Source organism: Gossypium raimondii, chromosome 10 (genome assembly GCF_025698545.1).
Source record: "Gossypium raimondii isolate GPD5lz chromosome 10, ASM2569854v1, whole genome shotgun sequence".
Lineage (NCBI taxonomy): Eukaryota > Viridiplantae > Streptophyta > Magnoliopsida > Malvales > Malvaceae > Gossypium > Gossypium raimondii.
In genome coordinates this window covers 1,299,364-1,323,074 of record NC_068574.1, presented here as the reverse complement: position 1 = coordinate 1,323,074, position 23,711 = coordinate 1,299,364, and the positions used below count along the sequence as shown (strand labels likewise).

The window sequence follows — 23,711 nt, the reverse complement described above, 5'->3', positions numbered from 1 at the left end:
ATTTTTATTTTTCTTTCATTGCTTATTTTTGTTCTAACTATCATTACAACAAACATTAAGTAAAGTTGATTTCTCGTATCTATAGACTAATTATTTTTTAGGTTTGAATGTTGGTATGATTTCACTTAAAAAATTATTAAAAAATATAAAACTTTCAATTGACTTGTTATCCCGATTCAACTGATTTTAAATGATTCGCTCAAAAACTGATTCAATTCTTTTATCTAAACCGATATACAATTGATTCTCAATTTAATTAATCCCCGCGTATACTTTCCAACATCTAACGTGTTTCTCAAACTTTAAAAAAAAAAAAAACATAGAATTTCGTGAGACTTTTCTTGGAGTTAACTATCGAAAATCTAATTGCTCGGACCTCAAAAAATCACGATAAGCAAAGGAATTGATGCAAGTAGATTGTAATCTGTTTGCAGCACCGACTCTTAAATCCCTCTATATAGTATTTTTCAGCTAAAACTAAACTATCCATTAATAGGAAATTTTTTATAGTCAATGGCTTCATCCTTTCTTTCATTAACTCCATTTTTCTATGGTAAAAAACCCAAACATTGCACCATCAATCCCACCAAGATGTAGAGGGAGTGTCACATTTGTGGCCAGCACCAAAATATCTCATTCATGGACCAATAGGAGGTCAGGGAATTATCAACCTTGCCTTTGGAATGATGATGATCTGCAGTTGTTGAACAGCAATTATAAGGTATGATTATCATTATCAGTTCATCATAATTTTGTGTCATTGATACTAAACTATTGAATTTCAGGGAGATGAGTATACAAGACAAGTTGAAGAGCTGAAAGGAACAGTGAAGAAGATGATGATAGGTGACCAACCATTGGAACAGCTTGAGATGATTGACAACTTGCAGAGGCTTGGAGTAGCATATCTAGGGGTGAGCATTCGATCGAATCCAATCGAATTGAATCGAAAATTTTCGAGTTAATCGAGTTTTCGAATCTCGTTTTATCATCCTAACTTTATTTGAAGTTTTCTCGAATCGAGTCGAGTGAAATGGAATTCGAATCGAATCAAATATATTTGTTCGAGTTAAATTTTAAAAAATAATTTTGGGTCATTGTAACTATTGTCACCTATCGTAATAAAAATTGACCACCTTAATCAAATTTTTTATTAACTTTCATCACCTCATAATTTATTTATTAATTTTTATATCTTGGTTAGCTTCTTTGTTTGCTTAGTTGTTTCAATTATCTTGATTCTTGTCACTATGTATTTTGGAATTAAAAATATATTAAATGTAAAAATATGATTTTTTAATAAAAGTTATTTTAAAAATAAAATGTGAAATTGATACCAATATAAAATTTTAACATGAATATTTTATAGCATAATTAATAATTCAATTTTAATATAAATATTCAATATGACTAAACAATTCAATAATATAAATAATATAAAATGTGAAATTTCATTTAATAATATAAATAGTAGATATAAATAAAATTATTACTATTTATGCTTAGTGATTTTTTTTTGGATAATTTTGATTTTTTCTTTGAGAGTAAAGGGTGAGAAGTAAAAGTTTTGGAGGAAAATAAAAAGTTTTGAGGAATAAAAGTTTGAGGGAAAGTAAATAGGGGAGTAAAATTTTGGAGGGAAAATATTAAAAAAAATTGGAGGGGGCAGGGCTTGGGGTAGATGGGAGGTGGGATGGGAAGAGAATAAAAGTTTTAGGAGAAAAGTGGGAGGGAGTAAAAATTTTGGGGGAAAATAAAAAGTTTTGAGGGTTTTTGGGAGTAAAATTTTGAGAAAAAGTAAATGAGAGAGTAAAATTTTGGTGGGAAATGAATTTTGGGTAGATTGGGAGGTTGGGAGGGGAGAGGAGTAAAAGTTTTGAGGGGAAGTGGGAAGAAGTAAAAGTTTTGAGGGAAAAATAAAAAGGTTTGGGAGTTTAGGGTAAAAATGTAAAATATTATAGTTTGATATTCGAATTATTCGAGTTATTCGAATTCGAAAACTCAACTCGATTTGAACTCGAAATTCAAAAAAAAAATTCGAGTTGATTCAAATAACTCGATTCGTTTAACTCGAAATTCAAATTTTTTTTTATTTTTTCAAGTTGAATCGAGTTTTGCTCACACTTATCATATCATTTTGACGATGAGATTAATAACATTTTACTGAATGTGTATAAGAACAGCAACGATCAAATGAAAAAGGGTAATTTATATGCGACTGCTTTGGAATTTAGGCTCCTGAGACAACATGGATATCATTCTTCCTCAGGTACTAAATGTTTTATAATTCTTGTTTGGGGGGTGTTTGTAATAACTGGTTTTGCTCGTTTTCGACGGTTTTCGGGATAAGGCAGGCGAGGTCATGCTATCTTTGTGTAATGATGTCAAGGCAATGATGAGCTTGTATGAAGCTTCACACTATTGTTTTGAAGGAGAAAGCATAATGGAAGCAGCTTGGGAGTTTACATCTAAAAACTCAGATATGTGGAAGGTGATCATGTGGATCCTATTCTTACCATTCAAGTCAAGCATGCCATGGAGCTTCCATTACACTGGAGAATGCGGAGGCTTGAAGCAAGGTGGTACATCGATGTATATGAAAGACAAGCGGATTTGAACCCCATTGTATTACAGCTAGCAAAGTTGGACTTCAACATTTTACAAGCACTGCATCAAGAAGAACTCAAAGATCTGTCAAGGTATACCTATATATCGACATAAATGAAACATAAAATTATGTAATTGGTTTTCATGCCCTTCAATTTACCTGCAAAGGTGGTGGAAGAACACTGGTCTTGGGGAGATACTGAGGTTTGCCAGGAATAGATTGGTGGAATCCTTCTTATGGACAGTAGGGATAGATTTCGAGCCTCGGTTCGGAAGCTGCCGGAAAACTCTTACAAAGGCCATTGCTCTAATCACGGTGATAGATGATATTTATGACGTGTATGGTACACTGGATGAACTCGAGCTCTTTACCGATGCCGTTGAGAGGTTGGTGGGAAAAATGTTTAGGCAAGCAATCTCTAGGACATGCCTATAGTTAATCTTATTTCTACTTTCCTACATGTTGCAGGTGGGATATTAAGGCAATGAAACAACTTCCAGACTATATGAAGATATGCTTCCTTGCACTTTACAACACGGTTAACGAGATGGCTTACAACATTCTCAAGGAGCAAGGTCACGATATTGTGTCAAATCTTAAAAAGACGGTAACTTATCATCTCTGTGATTCAGATTTAAGACATTGTAACAAATTTTCATAACTCTGGTGCTCTTCTTATGGCCTCAGTGGGTTGATTTACTGAGATCCTACTTGTTGGAGGCAAGATGGTACCACAGTGGATATACACCAACTTTTGAAGAGTACATGAAAAATGCTTGGATATCGATAACAGGCCCTTTAGTAGCAATTAAAGCAAGTCTGTTTGTGACGAATCAGACAAACCAGAAGGAATTAGAATTCCTTGAAAGCTACCCTGACTTGTTATATTGGTCATCTGTGATTTTTCGACTTCAAGATGATTTAGGAACTTCATCGGTATGAAAGCTACAGCCGAACTGTAAGAACTTTGAATCCAATGAACTGATCGCATTTCAATTGTAATTTCAGGACGAGTTAAAGAGAGGTGATGTTGCGAAATCTATCCAATGTTACATGCATGAAAATGGAGTGTCTGAGGAAGTTGCCCATGAACACGTAAAGAATCTAATGAGAGAGGCATGGAAAAAGGTAAATACGCACCGAGTTGCAGTGTCACTGTTATCCCAGACTGCTATTGGGATCATACTGAACCTGGTGAGGACTGCACATTGTATTTATCAACATGGAGATGGACATGGATCTCACAACCACAAGACTAAAGATCATGCAATGTCGTTACTTTTCGATCACTTCCTGTTGTAGAAGATGAAACTACCCTTTTCTCAATGGGGATGTTACAGCGAAGATGAATATAGTGAGGGTTCTGAAAAGAACGCTAGAAAGCTTCAACATGTTTATTCTTTTGTAACAAATAATCTGCAAAATACAAATAAAGATACATTTTCCATCTATGATGAAAACTTAGCATACACGTGAGCTGATAATATATCATCTGAATTATTTGACTTTTATTTCACATAGTGACCTCGAATAGTATGTACCTCAATCCAGACACAGAAGTTTTTCCGAACCGAAAATGGAATGTTATCACGCGGACAAGGAATTCAGCTTTTTCTCCAGCATTTTCGCCCTCCGAAGTGCATCCAAAGCCTCAGCTTGTTTGCCTGATCTTTTTAAGTTTACAGCCTTTACCTTTTCCGCCTTAATCTGCTCTTCCAATTGGATTCACTCTTGGTTAACATTTTCACTTTTGGCAACATTGGGTTATACAAACTCTGTTCTTTTGGGGCCCTGAGCCATAGCACTAGAATCGTCCAATCCAATTGCTTTGAGGGCAGACAAAAGTTGAGGATCGAGAAGATCTTCAACAACTACATCATCTACTGGTTCTGCTCTATTGCTAGATGACTTGGTTGAAGCATGACCACCCAACTCTTCCAACCGAGCTTCAAGAGACTTAGCTAATTCAAACTCGGCTTCTGCTTCTTGCATTCGACCTTCTCTTCGCAGCTTCAAAGCCTGCCGCTTATGACTGAGGGATTCCTGTTGCAACTTGAAGTGAACATGACCAGAAAGTGGTTTCGGAGCGAAAGCTGGTGTACCTTGCTCAATTGCTGCACCAGAACAAACAGTGAATGCAGATGTTGACACATCATTAGAACCGAATTTTGGAGGAGTGTCATCTTCTGCCATACTCTTCTCCAACAGCTTTGCCTGTCGAAGTTCTTCCCGAGCTTCAGCCAGTTTTCCATCTCTCTTCAAAGCAAGTGCCTTTCTCTTGTGAGACAAAACTGCTCGCCTACGTGAATCTTGGCTGTTCTGAGACAAATATGACTTCTCTTCATTAAGCAGTCTAGTTTTTCCAGTGGAATCTTCATTCTTGGTTATAACATCTTGGCAAGCCAATTGAACATCGGGTCTACCACGAGAAAAGAAGTTGGATTCAAAGTGACCTGTCTCTTCCAATTTTGCAGGTATCTGTGAATTTGTCAGGTCATCAACAGTCGAAAGTTCCATTATGTTTGCAGACTGGTTTGATGGAGGGTTTAGCCCTACAGGATCCGATTTTTCTACCGACGGTTGGTTGTCTACAAATGGCTCTTTCTTTACTATCACTTCATTTTTTGAATTCCCTAGCCTCTTGTGGTTAGCAAATGATTCAAAGTTCTCAGATTTACTGTCCTTGGATGACTCAACCACAAGCTCAGATTTCGGAGCTTCCAATCCTGCCATTTTGGCTTCTAGTACCTTTTCCCTTTGCAACAATTCCTCGGCCTCTTCAACTTTCCCATTTCGTCGAAGGGCAAGAGCCTTTCTTTTCAAACCCAGAAGTTCTCTTTGGATTTCCCCTTTATTTCTTGGTGGTGAAACTCGAACTCCTGAAGAGGGTTGACTGCTCGATGGATGGCTAGAATGTAATGTCTCACTGGCAAGAGTTTTAGAGTACTCTTCCTGCATAGTTATAGGTTCAGCTTCTTCATCCTTCCAACCCAAATTCTTTAGCATTGAGAGTAGAGGTGGATCAGTCATATCATTCTCCGTAATATTCTCCGCATCTTCTTCTTCTGCAGCACCTTTATGGGCAGATATAGCGGCTTTTTCTTTTGGAAACCTTGATTCGACCACTTTCTTTGGTGCCTCCATCTCTGCCATCTCAGCCTCTAGTGCTTTTGCTGTTTCCAACACTTCCTCTGCCTCATCAGGATTTCCTTGGCGCCTCAGCAAAAGAGTTTTCCTTTTCAAGCCTAATATCTCCCGTTGTATTTCAGCTTTAGTTCTTCTCGATGCCTTAGTCAGGATTTTAGGAGGGGCATGAGCAGAAGAAGATTCAATAATTTTCTTAGAACCATTTTGTTCAGAATGTTTCAGGGAAGAGTTCGAAAGCTCGTCATCACTGTCATTCCAACCTAAGTTCCTTAGAATCGAAAGGCAAGTTGGATCATGCAAGTCTTGTTCCATAACATCTCCTTCAACAGGCAGAGTGTCTGATACATTAGGATGCTCGTGTTTCAAATCCTTCCCCTTACTAGTTACCTGTGCAGCCTTCATGTTGGAAGTATTCTCCATTTCTTCAAGCTGCTGCTCGAGAATCCTGCCCTTCTGCAATTCTTCATCTGATTCATCCAATCTTCCTTGCTGTCTCAAAGCAAGGGCTTTCTTCTTCAAACTTAGAAGCTCTTTCTGAATCGTCAATCTACTCTTTGATGCTGGTTTCAGATTCACACCCTTCATAGCCATTGCCTCTGCAACATTACCTGCACGCTTTTGACTAAGAGCCTCTCTCTTTAGCGAAATAATTTCATTTAGTAGTGCCTCCCTTTTAACAAGAGCAGACTGTGTTGTAACATCTTCGATAGGACTAGAATCCTCAGTCCAACCGAATGATTTCAGAGTAGCATCTATTTCCGGATTCTCCATATCCTGATCAGTTACTTCAAGATTACTATCAATACCAAGATCATCAGCAGTTTCCATAAGGTAATCAAAGTCAAGGCCTTGCGTATGTTCATACTGCATTAAAATTTCATCTTGTTTATCATTGTCCATACTACGGATTATTGCAGATACCTCATCATCGGAATCTTCAGCGCCAGCCAATAGTTCTTGTTCTTCAAGTTGCTTCTCTAAAATTTTGGCTCTCTTCAGTTCTTCTTTTGCTTCCCTTCACGCTTCAACATAAGAGCCTTTTTCTTAAAGGCAACAACCTCGGTCTTGTCAATGCCATGACCATTAATCTTCTCCGGAATTTCTCCAAGAAGAGAAGATAATTCACCATCCAAACTCAAATTTGTGTTCTTTTTATCATCATCACGTAAATCCATATCAGACCATCCCAATTCCCTGAGTTTAGCAGCCAGGTCATCCTTATCCCTACTGGCTGGATGACAAACCTTGTTTTTTCTGCCATATTCCTCTGGAACTTCTTTATTCAGGATCCCAGACATGTTGTCGGATGGAAAACTATTTTTACCATTCTTTCTTATATGCATCTCCAAAGACTCAGCTTCTTATATGCATCTCCAAAGACTCAGCCTGTCTCTCTAGCTCCTTCCCTCTCTTAAAGGCCCTCAAAGCTTCCTCGGATTTCCCCTCTCCTTTAAGAACTTTATACTTCCTTTTTTCATCCAATGCTTGCTGGCGCAATTTCTCTGGACTGGATAACGCCATACCATTCTGCATACACTGATCAACAGACGGACTTTTATGTATTTCTCCTCCCCCATCATGACCGACAACTTCTTGAACATTGGAACATGTAGCCCCTTGAACACTAGGAGTCGTGTCATTGTTTAAAGCTACTCCTGATGAGGATGATTCCTTTATGCCACCCCCTAAAATCTGGTTGAAAGCAACATCCTCATCGTTCACAGTTGGTTTCAAACGACCTGTGCAAAACAATTTAACCCTTTTGATATCAAAGATAAATCCTCATGAGCAAACAAACAAGCAAACCATGAGTACAAAAACAGTGATAACGGAGTGAGACAGTAGTATCAATGACTAAATGCACTACACAGTGAAAATGAGGGGACTTTATGTAATAACCAAAACAAAAATTATACCTCTCCCAGCTCTACTTTTGTATCCATGTCGGGACTCAAATCGAGCAGCCTCTTCTAGGTTTTTACAAGGTTCACAAACACGCACAGGTGAATCACCATGTCCACGTAAAACCATTCTGTGTTGAGTGCAACTATAGCAGAATATGCCCTCACATCTTCGGCAGTGGTGCTGATAATTCATAATAAAAAGACAATCAATAACAAGTAAAATCATCACAAAATAAATTATACATCTTGCTTTACTAAAGTAGGATACTAATGAAACTCAAAGTTGAAATTTAACTATAAGTTAACCAACTAAAGAAGCTCATATCCAATTATCCAATACAAACCCAGAAATTCTTGAAGTAAACTAAAATACTAAAATTGGAAACTGACCCACATAATTGGAAAATAAAAATCACAAATTTTGATATATGGGTATTGAATTAGAGAGAAAAAAAAAGACAAGAATAGTGAAATGATGAAGGGATTAAAGCTCGAAACCTTGCGATTGATGAAAGTGAACTGAGAAGAACATCCTTGGCAATGTGAAGCATCAATCACCCAATGAGTCCCTCTCAATCCTATCTTCTCCAACATCTCTGCTGTTTTATTTAGAATCTCAGCCTCTGATCATTGTTTTTCCCTTTGGGTCCTTTGTTTTCGATTTTATGGTTAGATCTCCTGCAGAGAGATGAAGCAATAATGTTGCAGTCCAAGGACTCTTCTATAGAAAAGAAGGTGCCTTGCTTCTTGAAGAATCGAGCCAAAAGCCAAAATTACTTGAAAGGGCATGATATTATAAAAGTAAAGATGGAGGGACCAAAATCTGAATTTGACCTATAATTTCATCATATCCAACATGGCATTCATTAATGTCACAGCACAGCATTCCACCATTTGGTAGACTGGATTGGTAAAAGTATTACAGTAGTCCCTGTACTATACCTCATATTGCAAATTAATCCTATACATTAGATAAAGTAGCAAAATAATCTCTCCTTTAAACACCAAATAAGAGAGTGGGGCCAAAATGAATAAAAATGTAAAGGTTAAGGACTAAAATTGTTATTATGCCTTATACATAAAACACCAAAATAAGCTTTTAACGGCACAATTTTAACAAAGGGACGATTTTGCTCCTTCATCTAACGTACAGGGACCAGCTCACTCATTTTTTTCAGTAAAAGGACCAAAATGTAATCTGAGATATAGTACAGGGACGGTTTGGTGGTAGGCCCGCCGAATTGGGGGAATGCATTCCTATTCCCCCAACCAAACATGTTGTCAGAGTTTTTTGGGATTGTATCAATTATATAATTCAATATCAGCAGTGCCTTTACAATAATGCTGGTCCAACTTCATTTATGGCTCACACAAGCCAAGGTTGAAATAAACAATTTCTCGCAGTGGCATATAATTTATACATCCTTCCATGTCTCTTATTCATAGTTAAATTAAATCATTAGTTCATTATGCAATTCTCATTCTCCATGAAACTCTGACAAGCTTAATGACCGGCTTGTTCATTCTTTACAAAAAATTTCTCACCAAAAAAATAACAATCTTTGCATTTACATTAATTGCCTTCATCTCTACAAACATGTAATGTTTCAAGAACATAGTTTTGGTAAGAACCTAGCATTATTACCAAGGCTTGATAATCTTGTTCTTGGAATATTTCCTATTTGAGTCTGCATTATCCCACAGTACTTTTCCAGTTCTGTTATTGTGCACTGCATCGCTTGCAGCTGTACATCAAGGTGCTCAGCTTTGTTGGGAAGGTTGATTCTTTTCGCATACACAAGGACTTGATCGGAACTCACCTTCTCGTCAATACTTTCCTCGGCAAAAACCGAACTACTAAAGGTGTCAACAAGGTGTGTTTTGTCCTCAAATAAGTTTTCAAGCTTGGATTGTTGGTTGATGAAAACTTGTATTGCTATTCTTGAAGGAAATTTCGGGTTTCTAGCTAAGTGTTTCAATGCATCTGTTGAGAGCTTTGCATAGTTAAGTGCACTGCAGATTTTCATTTTCTTTGCTTCGCATAGTCCACCATGAACCTGTTCAGTTATTCGAGTTTCTGGGTTAGCATTGATCCTAAGCATATGACCAAATTTTGTGCAGAACAGTTAATAAGTTAATAGCAATAGTACCTCAAGATAAATGTCTATGGCTTGAAAAAGCCTATCATGGGATTCTCTTGCATCATCAGGTAGCACCAAGACTAATGCTGCAAATTTTGAAGGGCTCAGGTGGCAATCTGCTGCCACTTCCACAAGGTATGAATCAACCAAGCTAGCGACTTTCCTCAACCGGGATGCAAGTACGAAACACCTTCCTTCAATGTAAAATGCTTTCACCAGCCTTAGAACAAGATTCACATCATACACATAACCTTTCCTGCGTGAGGATGGGACAAGTAGAAAATCTATAGTTGCTCTATCAAGTTGTGAACCAATAAGATTTTCCAAAATGGATTTGTGGTGTGAACTAATTTTCAAGCTTGAAACGACTCGAAGTATACCAAATAAGAGCTTGCAAGAAAAGGAGCTCCTATCAAGCAAAGAGAGCAGATTGATCATGACCTCCATGATTTTGCACTTCTCAGTTGGGGTCGCAGTAAGGAATCTTGATCTTTGATAACATAAAAGGAACTTACTAATCATAGCATGATCGATGTTCCGGCTTATCGACATTCTTATTACCTTGTCAATCAAATCAATTTTCAAAACCAGAAGATCCTCAAACCACCAAGATATTCTGGTGTTCTCTGAAGAACATGTGCAAGGGCTAGCAACAACAAGAGAGGCAAGCCTTGTTACAACACAGTCGAGGATCTTCTCGAGTATTAATGAAGAATCAGAAGCAGAAAGCAAATCTTGGCATTCTTTCAAAGCTACAAGGAGTTCGGACCAGGTCCAGAAGCTGATACAATCTAGAGACTTCTTGTTATAGCAAAACCTTGCTGCTACTAGCTCAAAACCCTCAGCTCCATCCTCAAAATCATGAAATAACACTTTCAGGTCCTTTGTCTCATCCATCAAATAACCAAACAATTTTTTGAAACTACCAGGGAAAGATGCAAGAGTTTTCTGCATGAACAAATAAATTGAAAATAAATTATATAGGACATGATACTATGATGTTTAGTTCATCACTTCACACCAAAAAGCCAAGTGGTTACCAACTCAACAAAATGAAATGAAAGTATATATATGAATCAAATACTAGTAATTAAACCCTATAGAGAAGGATGAAAGAATCTTTCATTCTTAGGCAATTATGGTGAGAAGTTGCTGTCAACAATAAGCTTTCAGAGTGGTCCTGTTAGGGACCAGTATCCTTGGTGAAAGGTATAGATTACAAAAACCAGTATGAATCAGAAAAAAAGGCATGAAAAGAGAGTATACATAATATCAACATTCAACACATTTGAGTACAAACTAGAGTAGTCAATATCATTGAATCCCTACAAGAAACAAGAAAAGATTGAAGGATTGAATGGTGAACAGTAACTCAATATACCTTGTCTACCATGAAAACCTTTTCAGTTTCACTATTGACATCCACTTTCAAGATCACAGCAGAGAGCAGTGTTGCATTGTTGAGATAAACAAAACTTAAAAATGAAAAAAACCCACTAGACTATAAAAGATGTTTTGTACCTTTATGGAGCTTAGAAAAAAAAAGAAAGAAAGGTGCTCTGTTCAAAAAGGGGGTGGTGCACTTTTGGGGGATTGAGCCAAACGAGGAGAATAAAGGACATGAAAAATGATGGAAAGACAAAAGGAAAAGAATAGTAGAAAAGCTGATAGTATGAAGAAGCTGAAGCTGGTATGGTGTTGGTTAGACAACGAACAATTGAGCATAATAGACAAAGTTTGTAAGTAGAGGCTAGAGGATTGGCTAGTGAGAAAGGAGGGTAAGGAATCAAAAGCAACAAGACATTTTTTTTCAGTACAAGCTTATTTTTGCAGATTTCGATGTAGCATTCAGCTAAAATCCTCCCACCAATCACGAACTCAATCGAAATATAAGAGGATTAGGAAGAAATCCACTCTACTTCCAACCACCTGTATATATATTGCAAATTTACACCCTCGAAAAACAGTATGAAAAAATTGGCATAATTGTTCTTCAAGAGTGTGATTATACATGCAGCAATTTCAGTTTGGTGGGGCAACTGAGTATTGAAAGAACACTAGCAAAATCTGGGAATCATTTGAGGCGAATAAAGATGACATAGCAATTGATTTGGTGTGCCAATTGTTCCGAAAATTTGTTTTAAATGAAAAAAACAAAGACAGATCAACTGTATGAAATGATGAGGTCATACAGCACAACTATAATCACTGACATCCTAAAACCAATTAGGGAATTACAGGTAACACAATCTGGTCACCGGTAAGAAGACAATAGCCTCCCAAATTTTAGTAACCATTTATCTGAGGCCTTGGAGTTGGGCCCATCAGCCGAGAAAAGGGCATTTGAGGACGGCCAGGAAGACTCCTTTGCCCAGCATATCGATCATCTGTTTTCTGATCTGAGAATGATTTGGAAAAGGCTTGAGCAAGCTCCAAAGCTGATGCTGCTTTTCCATAGCGCACACCAGCAGCTTCAGGAGAGACTGGTTTAGGCTGTTCCGCAGGCTTACGCCAGGTCTCAGGTGATGGCTGCCTCTCCTGCCGCTGCTGCCTCTCAATTTCCTTGTCATTCCGCCGGTTTTCATTAGGCCGGTTCCTCCTCTGCGTATCAACTCTTTCATTGTAAACACCATGGTTTCTCTCAGATTTTCTTCCAGCTCTCTGATCAACAGGAGGATTCCCAACTCTTTCACTGGGATGAGGAGCTGCTTGCTCTGCTACTTTTTCACTCCTCGGAACATTATGTTTGACGACCCTTCGCATAACCATAGCCAATAGGTGAATAACAAACCCAATAAGTTAACGAGGGCAAAATGTTCTAGAAAAGTATGAAATAAAAGAAATGACTACCTATCAGGATGTTGGTCCGGCTCATGGATGCTGTCATCAATCCCTCTCTCCTTCAGAACCTGAGAAGCAAAACACAATACTTTAGCTGTTATTATGAAAATCAAAGTACCAATAATAAGTATAGCTATAATAATAAATCAAATTATGTTGACATAAAAAAAAAAAAAGATTAATGATTAAAAACCAAAATCATTGAAACAATCCAACAAGCAGACAGGAGAGAGATTCACTCACCATTTCTCGTGGGCGAGCACCGCCGAACAACGCATTTCTGCATCAGTAACACTTACTAATAAATACTTATAAACCTTTCAACATTAAATAATCAATATATTCAACCTCCATTTGTAACCAGTTATGATGCACAAGATGCAACTATTATACAAATAATGGTAGATTAGTTGTGCATGGCAAAATGACCAATAGACGACAAACAAAATTTAAGAAAACCATTCACCTTCATTTTTTATTTAGTTGCTTCATAAGAAATTAAATGTGACTCGATGGTTCACAGTTCTCTAATGCATTACATTTGACAGTTCCATATCTCAACATTTCTGTTCCTCACCATCAATGATTTACTCTTACCAAAGATGATAATACAAGGCAAACTTAACATATTCAAATTTTCAAAAAGGCTCGCAATTATATAATAACAGGAATACACATCTATAAGATAGTCTAGACACATACTGACCTTTCTTTCTCAATGTTACCCTCCAACTGTTCAACAGGCTGTGATCGAGGCTTTAAATTCAGCTTAGGACGCTCCACCGCCTGGTTCCCATTCTCACTACCAGCTGAACCAGGTTTCACAATATTCACATATCCATATGAATCATTACCAATTCCACCATGAGTAAGAACAGATTCACTCAACTGCTGCTGCTCCTATTTCAAGAAAATTATCAGAATTAGGAGAGAACAAAACGAATGCACGCTTCAATACTATGGCATCACATGAATACCTGCTTAGCATCAACAAAAGGTGGTTCTAAATTATCCAATGGCTTGGTGCGAGGAAGTAACTTCAACTTGGGCCGCTCAGATGCTTCTGACGGTGATGGCTGCAACTTAGGACCACCAAATTTGCCATCTGATCGAGCTGACGGAATTCCATCACCATATACTACTGATCTGTTTTCTTTAACTTCCAAAAAGTTAGGACGAGGATTCCTCTCATAGTCTGGTGACACCTTTCTACCACAGTTAATTCCATGTTCAACATTCACACCCCTTTCAACTTGCCTTGCCGATATCACATCAGAATGTTCCCTCCCAGCCACAGCAATCACATCATAACCCTGGGAGTGCAAGCCGGTTTCTGTTTCTGAATGTTTACTAACATCGACATCTTTCTGATATTGAATAGACTGCTTTGACTGCCATCTACCTGAGGAAATCTTTTCCATAGCACTAGCATGAGCCAACTTCGAGACAGCACTTTGTTCAGACCATACAGATTGTACAGTCTCAGCAGCACTCGCTGTCGCCTCCTTCCTAGCTGCCCATGCATTAGGATACCACCCAGAAACAGCCTGCACACGGTTCCCCCCAGAACTCTGAGAACTTACACCAACAGCAGCAGCCTCGGACACTCGACTAGAGTACAGATTCCCCGAACCACCCATTGACGAAGACACCGAAGCAGACCCATATCGACCCGAAACCCTCCCTGCATAAGCAGACTCAGGCTTCAGCTCCATCTGACTAACAGGAACCCCTAAACTCTCATCGGCAATAGTTCTACGCGGGGCAGAAACCCCATCCAACGGCTTCCTTTCATCTTCATCAAAATAACGACCAATATGAACTGAACTAGTAAGAAATGGAGATTTATCATCAAAATGCCTAGTTGCAGGTGACGAATTGGGCCGGGCACGATGATCGGGTCGGCCTACCTGGTTTCCCCATGATGTTGCTCTATCATAACCTGAACGATCGGTAGGCCTAACAGTCCTGTATCCATAAAATACAATATCAATTTAAAAAAAACTAGGGTTTCACAACAGATCCAAGGGTTTTCAGATCTAACAAAAAAAACCGACTCAATTTTAACATTTCGTATCATACCCAGATAACTACACATCAAAAAGAGCAAGAAAGAAGAGAAAACTGAATCAGATTAAACGTAATTTAAAATCTTGAGAACTTACACGCCAGGGGCAGAAGGTAAAGGAAGATCGCTAGGGATAGAACCGCCATGAAAATCTTTTAAAGTCATGGTACTGCCACTGAAAGCTTTCTTCTTTGACATCTTCCCTTTGTTCTTTTCCCGCTCCAAAGCACAAAAATCTTTCACTTTCTCGATTTATGAACAAAGAATTTGTATTAACAAATAAAAAAGAGAAATCAAAAAGGGAAAAAAAAAAGAAAAAGAAAGAGGAACCCCCGATTTATTGAAACAGGGAAATAATAAGGAAAAAAACGATCGAAGAATGGAGAAGCTATAGAAGAAGAAGAAAGGGGGGGTTGCCTCTTACACACTATGGTTTGTTTGTGTACTATACAACACAACAAAAAGCTAATAATAATGTCTCGTTCTCTCTCTCGGTTTGTGTGTTCTTTGGTTGTACGCTTCTTCTTCTTCTTCGTTCATGGATCGATATGATCCCTTACTAGGCATCGAACCAGGGCTTGACTTGAGCAATTTCAATTACAAGTCAATAGCTTGTTGGGCTTTTTCTACTATAAAAATGGAATCTTTGAGGGTAAACCAAACCCTAAAATGTTTTGGGCCATATCTTTACTTTGGATGGGGTCTTGTAGACAATCCACAATTGGTCTTTTACACAATTTACTATTTTTTTTTGTCACTTATAAATTTAGTCCTTATAATATTCGCAGATGGTCTTTTACAGTATTTACTTATTTGGTTTATACTTCGATACATTGTGGGTATATAAATGGTAAAAATGTCATAGAAGTTCTTGTACTAGGAGTTGAATTGCATATTGCCCCTTTTACTTAAAAAATAAGTAAATTAGTTAAGTACGTTAGATCAAAGAACAAATTGGTCCTTCTGTTAAAAATTTCATCTATTTCTATTATTGGAAATTGATCATTGAATATCAATATGAGGTTCATGTGGCTCTCCACTTGTCACTGTTTGATTATTCTGTCAGTCATGCCAGTTTTTAACAATATAAATGGATGAGAATTTTAACAAAAAGAACCAATTTGCTTCTTCATCTAACATACATAAACTAATTTTCCCATTTTTTAATAGAATGGGCAAAATACAATCTGACTATTAAGGCCTCCGTGAGACTTTTACCTTTTAAATTTGTAATATACATTGACAACTCAACTTTTAAAATTAAGGGATAAAGCAACATTAGTTCTTAACTTTGGCAACTTTTGTCATCTTAGTTCTTGAACATTTTTTGTTCATATTAGTTCCTAATTTGGATTCTATCAAAATTTATATATATTAATTTTCAAGTGATGATGTCGCATAATCTTAAAATGTCATATCATCAAACTTTTATATTTGGGTAAATTATACCCATGATCACACTAAAATAGGGTTTGTCCTATTTGACCACTTTAAAAAGTATTTTCAATTTAGTCACTCTAACTAAAATAATTTTCGAATTAATCAATTAATCCATTAACGGAATGTTGACATGGCACATTAGTCCATTGATTAATTTACATGTAGTATTTTTTTTACTTTTGAATAAAACCAGGATTTCTTTATAATTAGTCCAAATTATTTTATTTTATTTTTGCTTATTTACAACATAAGGATTTTTAATCTCTTTATTTTTGTCTTCTATTCTCTCTTTTTCAATATCTTCATCACCGTCCAACACCTATCATCACCATTCAACATCTTCAAGCGTCCTATCACCTATCATCATCAAATTCAAGTACTAAAGTAAACATAAACATAATTATTTGTCAAGACTTTACAAAGTACATACAAAATATCTCAGTTCACTATATTTTCTAAGAGTCATTTACAGACTATTTAATATACAAAGATAAGTGCTAACTAACATTAACAGCTAACTGCCTACCGCTAACAACAAACTAACTACTTTAACTGTCTTTAGCTATACAACAGATACTCATAACATGCCTCGATCTTTATTAAGCTTTCCTTTCTCCTTGAGCTTTCCAAGCATTATTGACCACTCGAAGCTGAGTCCTAAATTTGTTGAACATCCCTTCAGACAACGGTTTTGTTAGAACATCTGTGATTTGATCTTGGCTAGATACATAATCTACTTGGAGCACCCCACTTGCAACTTTTTCCTTCACAAAGAATAAGTCCAACTCGACATGTTTGAACTTGGAATGCATGACTGGATTTTCAGCAACTGCAACAACAGTTGTACTATTTCACCGTACCAAGGCTTTAGTCTTTGGAGCAGAAAGTTCAGACAGTAGGGATTGAATCCAAACCATTTATGTAGTAACGTGTGCAAGACTTCTGTACTCTGCTTTTGCTATAGACCTGGATACCACTTGTTGCTTTCTCGAGCTCCAGGACACAGAATTACCTCTAAGAAAAATACAAAAACCAGAGGTAGACCTACGATCATCCGTATCAGATCCCTAGTTGGCATCAGAAAACCCCTCAGGTAAAAACCATAGTCCAACGTCTCTTAAAGATACCTCAGGATTCTCTTAACTGCTTTAAAATGGGAATCCAACGGCTTGTATATGAACTGACATACTTTACTTACTAAGAAGGCAATTTCTGACCTTATGATTACAACATATTGTAATGCCCCAACAATGCTCCTATAAAGGTGCTCATCTTCAACAGGGCTCCCCTCATTAGCTGACAACTTGCAGGTGGTAGTTATTGGTGTAGGGGTGCCCTTCGATTGATCCATGGAGGCTCTTTGAAGAAGCTTTAATATATACTTCTTCTGACTTAGAAAAACACCACCCTTATTGTAAGTGACCTCTATGCCAAGAAAATAATTCAGCTGGCCTAAGTCCTTAAAGGAAAATCGAGCATTCAGACTTTGTACAAAACGATTGATGGCTTGACTATTATTCCCAGTGACAATACATCATCCACATAGATAAGAACGTAGACCAACTTTGACCCCAAGTGATGAACAAATAGGAAATTGTCAGCCTTCGAGGCTTCAAATTTGGTAGCAAGCAAAACTCCTTTAGTTTGTGAAACTAGGCCCAAGGTGCTTGTTTAAGGCCATACAAAGCTTTTCGCAACCTATACACCAACTGCTGACCAGATACACCTTGTTGTTCGAATCCTTGTGGTTGCCCCATATAAATTTCTTTATGTAAATCACCGTTTAGAAATGCATTGTTAATGTCGACTTGCCTAAGAGCCCATCCAAAAGAAATAGCTAGTGTAAGGACCACTCGTATTGTTGTTGGCTTGACTACAAGACTGAAGGTTTCTTGAAAGTCAACACTTGCTTCTTGCAAATATCCTTTAACCATTAATCGTTATTTTTATCTTGCAACCGAACTATCAACATGCCTTTTTACTCTAAATATCCACTTACATCCAACCGTCCTACGTCCTTCAGGAAGAGAAACAATGTCCCAAGTATGATTAGAAAATAATGCATTGTATTCTGCCTGAGCTACTGCTGTCCAATCAGGGCTTTGAAATGCCTCTAAAATAGATGTAGGTTCATTCTAAGTCAGAAAGAAGGAGAAGATCTTAGGCTTGTAGATGCTACTCTTTGACCTAGTCTGCATAGGATGAAGGTTGACATTGATGGGTTCTCGCGAAGGAGTATCAGACTGATTAACCAAGGAAGGAACAGAAGCTATTGTTGAGGGATCTCCATGCTGACCTGAAGAAGAAGGTGAACGCAAGTCAAAGGAACTAGTGGGCGAATTAGCTTGAGGAGGATAGCTACTTGACCCTGAGGAAGGAGATACCATAGGAACACTATGGTCAGTAGGTAAAACCATAGGGAGATGAGATTTCTGATGGTCTGACCGAATAGAGGCCAAAGGTGACTGTGGAGAGATTCCATTTGCAAAAGGATACTTAGACTCATCAAACACTATATGTCTCGAAACAAAAATGCAACCATTTTTATCGAGACACTTGTATCCCTTTTGATTAGTGCCAATACCAAGAAAAACACATCTATTTGACCGAAACTGCATCTTGTGTTATTGAAATGGTCTCAAATAAGAAAAACAGGCACATCTAAATACTTTAAGCTGAGAGTAAGTGGCTTGCAAGTTGTAGAGTTTCCAATAAGGACTGCATTGTTGGAGTATGAGAGTGGGTAGTTTGTTGACTAAGTGAACTGTATGAGCAAAGGCATATGACCAGAACCTCAAAGGTATGGATGCTTGAGCTAAGAGAGTAAGGCCCATGTCAACAACATGCCTATGTTTTCTTTCAGCAACCCCATTTTGTTCTGAAGTGTGAGGATACGTGACCCTGTGTTGAATACTAAGTCGAGAGAGCTCACTCAAAAGGGCTCGATACTCCCCTCCCTACCTGCTTTGAAGCATCTTAATGGAACATCCAAATTGCACCTTGACCATTCGATGGAAATGAGTAAAACATTGGAGAACTTCAAATTTTGTCTTGAGAAAGTAAAGCCATGTATATCTACTCCGCATATCAACAAATGACACATAGTAGGAAAATCCATTTGATTTCACATGCGCTGGTCCCCAAACATGAGAAACAACAAGTTCAAAGGGTGATGAGTACATCATTTTTGAATGATTAAAAGGAAGCTTGTGTACTTTTCCTAGCTGACAAGAAGAATACATATGAGGTAAACTATTATGTTTGAAAGGGACATTATAGGTACATAGCACTTAACTCAATATGTTATTACAAGGGTGACCCAGCCTGGCATACCACAACATAGGTGAAAAAGTAAGTTGTGCACTATTGAGAAGAGTGGAGCTGAATTTCTTAGCACTAACGGGCTTTGTAGGAGCTTTGGAAGGGGCAGCATGAGAAACATCGAACCTGTAGAGGCCATTATGTATGTGGCCCACTAGTAGAGTTCTCTCTGTCTGTGGGTCCTTCACAAAACACAAAAATGGATGAAACTCAAAGTACACAGCATTATCCCTTGCAAATTACCCTACTGACAGCAAATTCTTACAGAAATTAGGAACATGGAGAACACTTCGGAGATGTAAGAGCCTAGAACTAGCCAATAAGGTAGAGGAACCTACACTACTTATAGAAACCAGTTCACCATTTCCCATAGAAACTTGAGTCGTACCTGTATAGGGAGAAGCAATTGTGAGATTGGACAGGTCAGGGGTGATATGATTCGTTGCCCCTGAGCCCGGGTACCATGTCTGATCGAGTGGAGTGGAGAGGGAACCTCAAGAAGTAGACTAACTTGAGATAGCGATACTAGAGGAGAACGTTCCACAACAGTGAGGCACAAAAGGATATGTAGAAGAAAAAGAAAAAAATCCCTTGACCATGAAGTTGATGACAATTAACTTACACCGAATGACCAGGTTCTACCCCAAAAAAATTCTCATCGAACCTATGATAGCAAGTCTGAACCATGTGACCCATCTTTTGACATAGTTGACACTGTGGTCTAGAACGTGACTAGCTCTGCCCACTGCTACGAGCTCGTCTACGAGACCAACCTCGGCCTTATCCCATTTGTCCTTGCTTAGATTTCTAAAAAAAATAAGTGGAGGCTGTAAACTAACCCTAGTTGTCTGTACTACCTTGTTGAGAGTGAGAAGCCAGATTGGCTTGCAAAGGAGCATCGGTTAGTGATACCATCTGTCGTGCTTCACAATCAAGAATCATTTCGATTAGCAAGTCAAGAGAGACAGGGGTTGTCGAGGCAAGAACACGAATAGATTCATATTCTATGGGAAGACCAGCTAGTATTGTAACACCCCTAACCCGTATCCTTCCCCAGAATAGGGTTATAGAGCATTACCGGAGTTTACAAATTAATTTTTAGACATTTCATTTCATCAAGCATTCATATTTATAACCAATCAAAATAAAAACATTTATGAGTTATCATTAACCAATTTAACTTATACAAGTCATTATAACCAGAATCAAATCATCCAAAATTACCAATAGAACCAATGGATAATGTGATATATCTCCAGCAAGCTTTCAACCCAATCGAGCTTCCGATAATCATTTCAAAACATATAATAATTATACCTATTACCAATAATAATTCAATTCCAATAATAAAACACACACATATATAATATTCATTACCAAATAGCATTCACTTCTATTAAAATTATACAAAATATAGTTCATACGAACTTACCAGGCTAAATTGCAGAAATAGCAAAATTCAGGGACATTTTAGAAAATTTCTATTTTTCTCGAATTTCCACCCAATCTTGATTTAAATTCATATTTCATTCAATTTACTAATTTAAATAATAAAACAATCCATTTCATGCAATTTGGTCACTTTTTGAAATTTTTACAAATTTACCCTTAAAGTTTCACATATGTTCAATTTAGTCCCTGAACCTAAAACAGGTAAATTGACCATTTTTAAAGAAAACTCATGCTAGTTGAATAATCATATATTTTCCTCCTCCTCCTCTCCATTCCACATCCTTAATGTATATAACATGCTTATATGTAACATTATCTATAATTTCACCATTTATTTATATATTCATTCAAAGCTGTCCACTTGCGTAATAATCACTAAATTATTCATATCTTGAGATACGGAACTCCAAATTAAGATCCGATAATTTTTCCAGAAACTAGACTCAAATATCTTCTTATCATAAAATTTTCAGAATTTTTAGTTTAGCCAATAAGTACAATTTATTCTTTAAAGTCATCCCTATTCTGCTGTCTGACAGTTTCGACCATTCTTCACTAAAAATTAATTATCTCATTGTAAGGGATTTGGATGATGTTCACGTTTGTTTCTATTAAAAATAGACTCATTAATGATTTTAATCATGTAAATTTTAACCTCTAATTATTTTTATGCAATTTTTTATGATTTTCCAAAGTCAGAATAGGGGAACCCGAATTCATTCTGACCTTGTCTCACAAAATTCATTATATCTCATGATTTACAATTCCATTACTTACATTGTTTCTTCTATGAGAAACTAGAGTCAATAAAATTTAATTTCATATTTTATCATCCTCTAATTCGATTTCCATGATTTATGGTGATTTTTCAAAATTAACCTACTGCTGCTGTCCAAAACTGTTTTAGTGTAAAATGTTGATTACTAAATTTATAACACCCTTATTCCTTCTCTATAGTATTTCCCATCACTTTCTCTTATTTTTCTTCACTTTTCTCTTATTTTTCTTCACTAACATATCAAGAACATAGAACCTTATATAATAAAATCCTACATTAACATCAATTTCATACTTTTCAATAATATCAAACTCAAAATATATTGAAATCTTGATGTTCTTACCTTGCTCTATTGATTTTAATCTTTAGCTTGATTTTCTCTCTCATCCAGCCTTTATTTCTTGAATCTAGCTTGATATTCTAGCTCCCCATAGTTTCCTTATCAATTTTCTCTCTTGGTGGTTATGGAAATTTCTTTGAATTCTAAGTGAAAATGGTGGATTTTTGGTAAAAAAGACCAAATTGTAAAAAAAAGAAAACTTTCTTTCTTTCTTCTTCTTCTCACGTTGGTGCATGGGAAAGATGATGAATTCTCTTCATCTTTCCTCCCTTTTATATTAATCATTTAATAATAAAATAATACTAAAAATTAATAAAATATTAATTAAATAACATTTATCTAATTAATTAATTAAAAATATCACCAACATCATCATTACCTTCTAGAATTCTCTCTCTCTAATTGACCATTTTGCCCTTCCTAATCTTTTAAAATTCCATCCTTGAGTCATCATTTAATTTGGTAAAATTACAATTTAGTCCCTCAAAATTCTTCACCTTTTTCAATTTGGTCCTAATCCATCCATTTTACTTAGTTTCTAGATCATTCCACTCTTAAAATATTTACACTATTGGTCCTTTAACTCTTTCATATTTATACTTTAACCCTCAAATTTTGAGTATTTACTCTTGGGCAACAAAACTTTTCTCACTTTTGCGATTTAATCCTTTCTTGAACTAATATGTCATAATATAGTTCCCAATATTGACATAGCTCCAAAATTTCCCTTTTTTTCACTTTATTTCCTTATTTATTATATCAAAGATAATATCTTACTGTAAAAATTTTTGGGGTATTACAAGTATGATACTAACTTGTTCTTGTTCAATAAATAGACTGTCTGCTACAGTTAAACCATCACTCAGCTGTTTAACCTTGAACAGATACTCTTTAACAGTGAGGCTACCTTTCTTGATCGAGTAGAGAGAATGACGCATATTAGAGATCTTGATGTTTGACTTTTTCCCAAATCGTCTTTCAGTTGCAATCCAGATTTTCAAGACTGGTCTTGGCCATTGTGAGATGAACCAAGACATCATCTGTAACCGTAGATAACAACCAAGAAGCCAAAAATTTATCCCACCTCTTGTGAACAAAAATTGCGGGATTATCAACGAGTTGACCCTCATTCCCAGAAATGAAGGGTGAGGGAATGGAAACAGTACCTAGAAAAAATCTCTCAAGATCATATCCTTCAAGAATCAACAGAACTTGATGTTTCCATAACAGGAAATTATGTTCCCCGAGTTTGATAGTATCATGCTTAGAAAAATACTGAACAGTATGCAAAGAAGAATTACCAGAACCATGTGAGTGAACTGCTTCACCATTATTAGAGGAATGCCTAGGAGTATCACCTGTTGGAATAGCTTCTATAGCCATGCCCCCCCAAAAAAATTACACCAAGAACCTAGCTCTTGATACCATGTCAAGACTTTATAAAGTACATACAAAATATCTCAGTTCACTATATTTTCTAAGAGTCATTTGCAGACTATTTAATATACAAAGATAACTGCTAACTAATGTTAACAGCTAACTGCGTACCGCTAACAACAAACTAACTACTTTAACTGACTTCAGCTATGAAATGACCCAAAAATTCATAGTCATCGAAAAAGAGTAGTATCGGGCATCCGTCTTAGAAAATTGAATCTGTAGATAATTATC

The 23,711-nt window shown here is 36.8% G+C and overlaps 3 protein-coding genes across 3 annotated transcripts; 1 reads left to right on the top strand and 2 right to left on the bottom strand.

The window, feature by feature from the left end:
• Positions 1–550: 550 nt before the first annotated feature.
• On the top strand, positions 551–4,059 carry LOC105775120 ((R)-limonene synthase 1, chloroplastic). Its single transcript, XM_052621993.1, has 9 exons — positions 551–721; positions 786–914; positions 2,113–2,269; positions 2,355–2,403; positions 2,481–2,699; positions 2,776–2,994; positions 3,077–3,215; positions 3,296–3,544; positions 3,617–4,059. Exons 1-9 carry the CDS (start codon positions 551–553, stop codon positions 3,908–3,910), a joined length of 1,626 nt encoding a protein of 541 aa, XP_052477953.1. The 3' UTR covers positions 3,911–4,059.
• LOC105776194 (uncharacterized) lies at positions 2,192–11,732 on the bottom strand. Its single transcript, XM_052621992.1, is given in 9 exon segments — positions 2,192–2,667; positions 2,768–6,765; positions 6,768–7,112; positions 7,279–7,494; positions 7,672–7,840; positions 8,158–8,258; positions 9,275–9,716; positions 9,810–10,748; positions 11,182–11,732. Coding segments are annotated over 8 exon segments (4,794 nt in total). The 5' UTR covers positions 11,194–11,732; the 3' UTR covers positions 2,192–2,667; positions 2,768–4,195.
• A 145-nt stretch (positions 11,733–11,877) lies between these two features.
• Positions 11,878–15,248, bottom strand: LOC105776192 (uncharacterized). Its single transcript, XM_052622128.1, has 6 exons — positions 14,807–15,248; positions 13,619–14,609; positions 13,348–13,541; positions 12,885–12,921; positions 12,651–12,709; positions 11,878–12,555 (listed from the first exon to the last, which is right to left on the bottom strand). Exons 1-6 carry the CDS (start codon positions 14,905–14,907, stop codon positions 12,087–12,089), a joined length of 1,851 nt encoding a protein of 616 aa, XP_052478088.1. The 5' UTR covers positions 14,908–15,248; the 3' UTR covers positions 11,878–12,086.
• Positions 15,249–23,711: the final 8,463 nt, after the last annotated feature.

Coding starts and splice junctions, on each gene's coding strand:
- LOC105775120 (XM_052621993.1), top strand. CDS start 551: ATGGTAAAAAACCCAAACATTGCACCATCAATCCCACCAAGATGTAGA. Junction 722..785: donor TGTTGAACAGCAATTATAAG/GTATGATTATCA, acceptor ATTGAATTTCAG/GGAGATGAGTATACAAGACA. Junction 2,270..2,354: donor TGGATATCATTCTTCCTCAG/GTACTAAATGTT, acceptor GGGATAAGGCAG/GCGAGGTCATGCTATCTTTG.
- LOC105776192 (XM_052622128.1), bottom strand. CDS start 14,907: ATGTCAAAGAAGAAAGCTTTCAGTGGCAGTACCATGACTTTAAAAGAT. Junction 12,922..13,347: donor GGTAACATTGAGAAAGAAAG/GTCAGTATGTGT, acceptor TTACTGATGCAG/AAATGCGTTGTTCGGCGGTG. Junction 12,710..12,884: donor GTGCTCGCCCACGAGAAATG/GTGAGTGAATCT, acceptor TTTGCTTCTCAG/GTTCTGAAGGAGAGAGGGAT.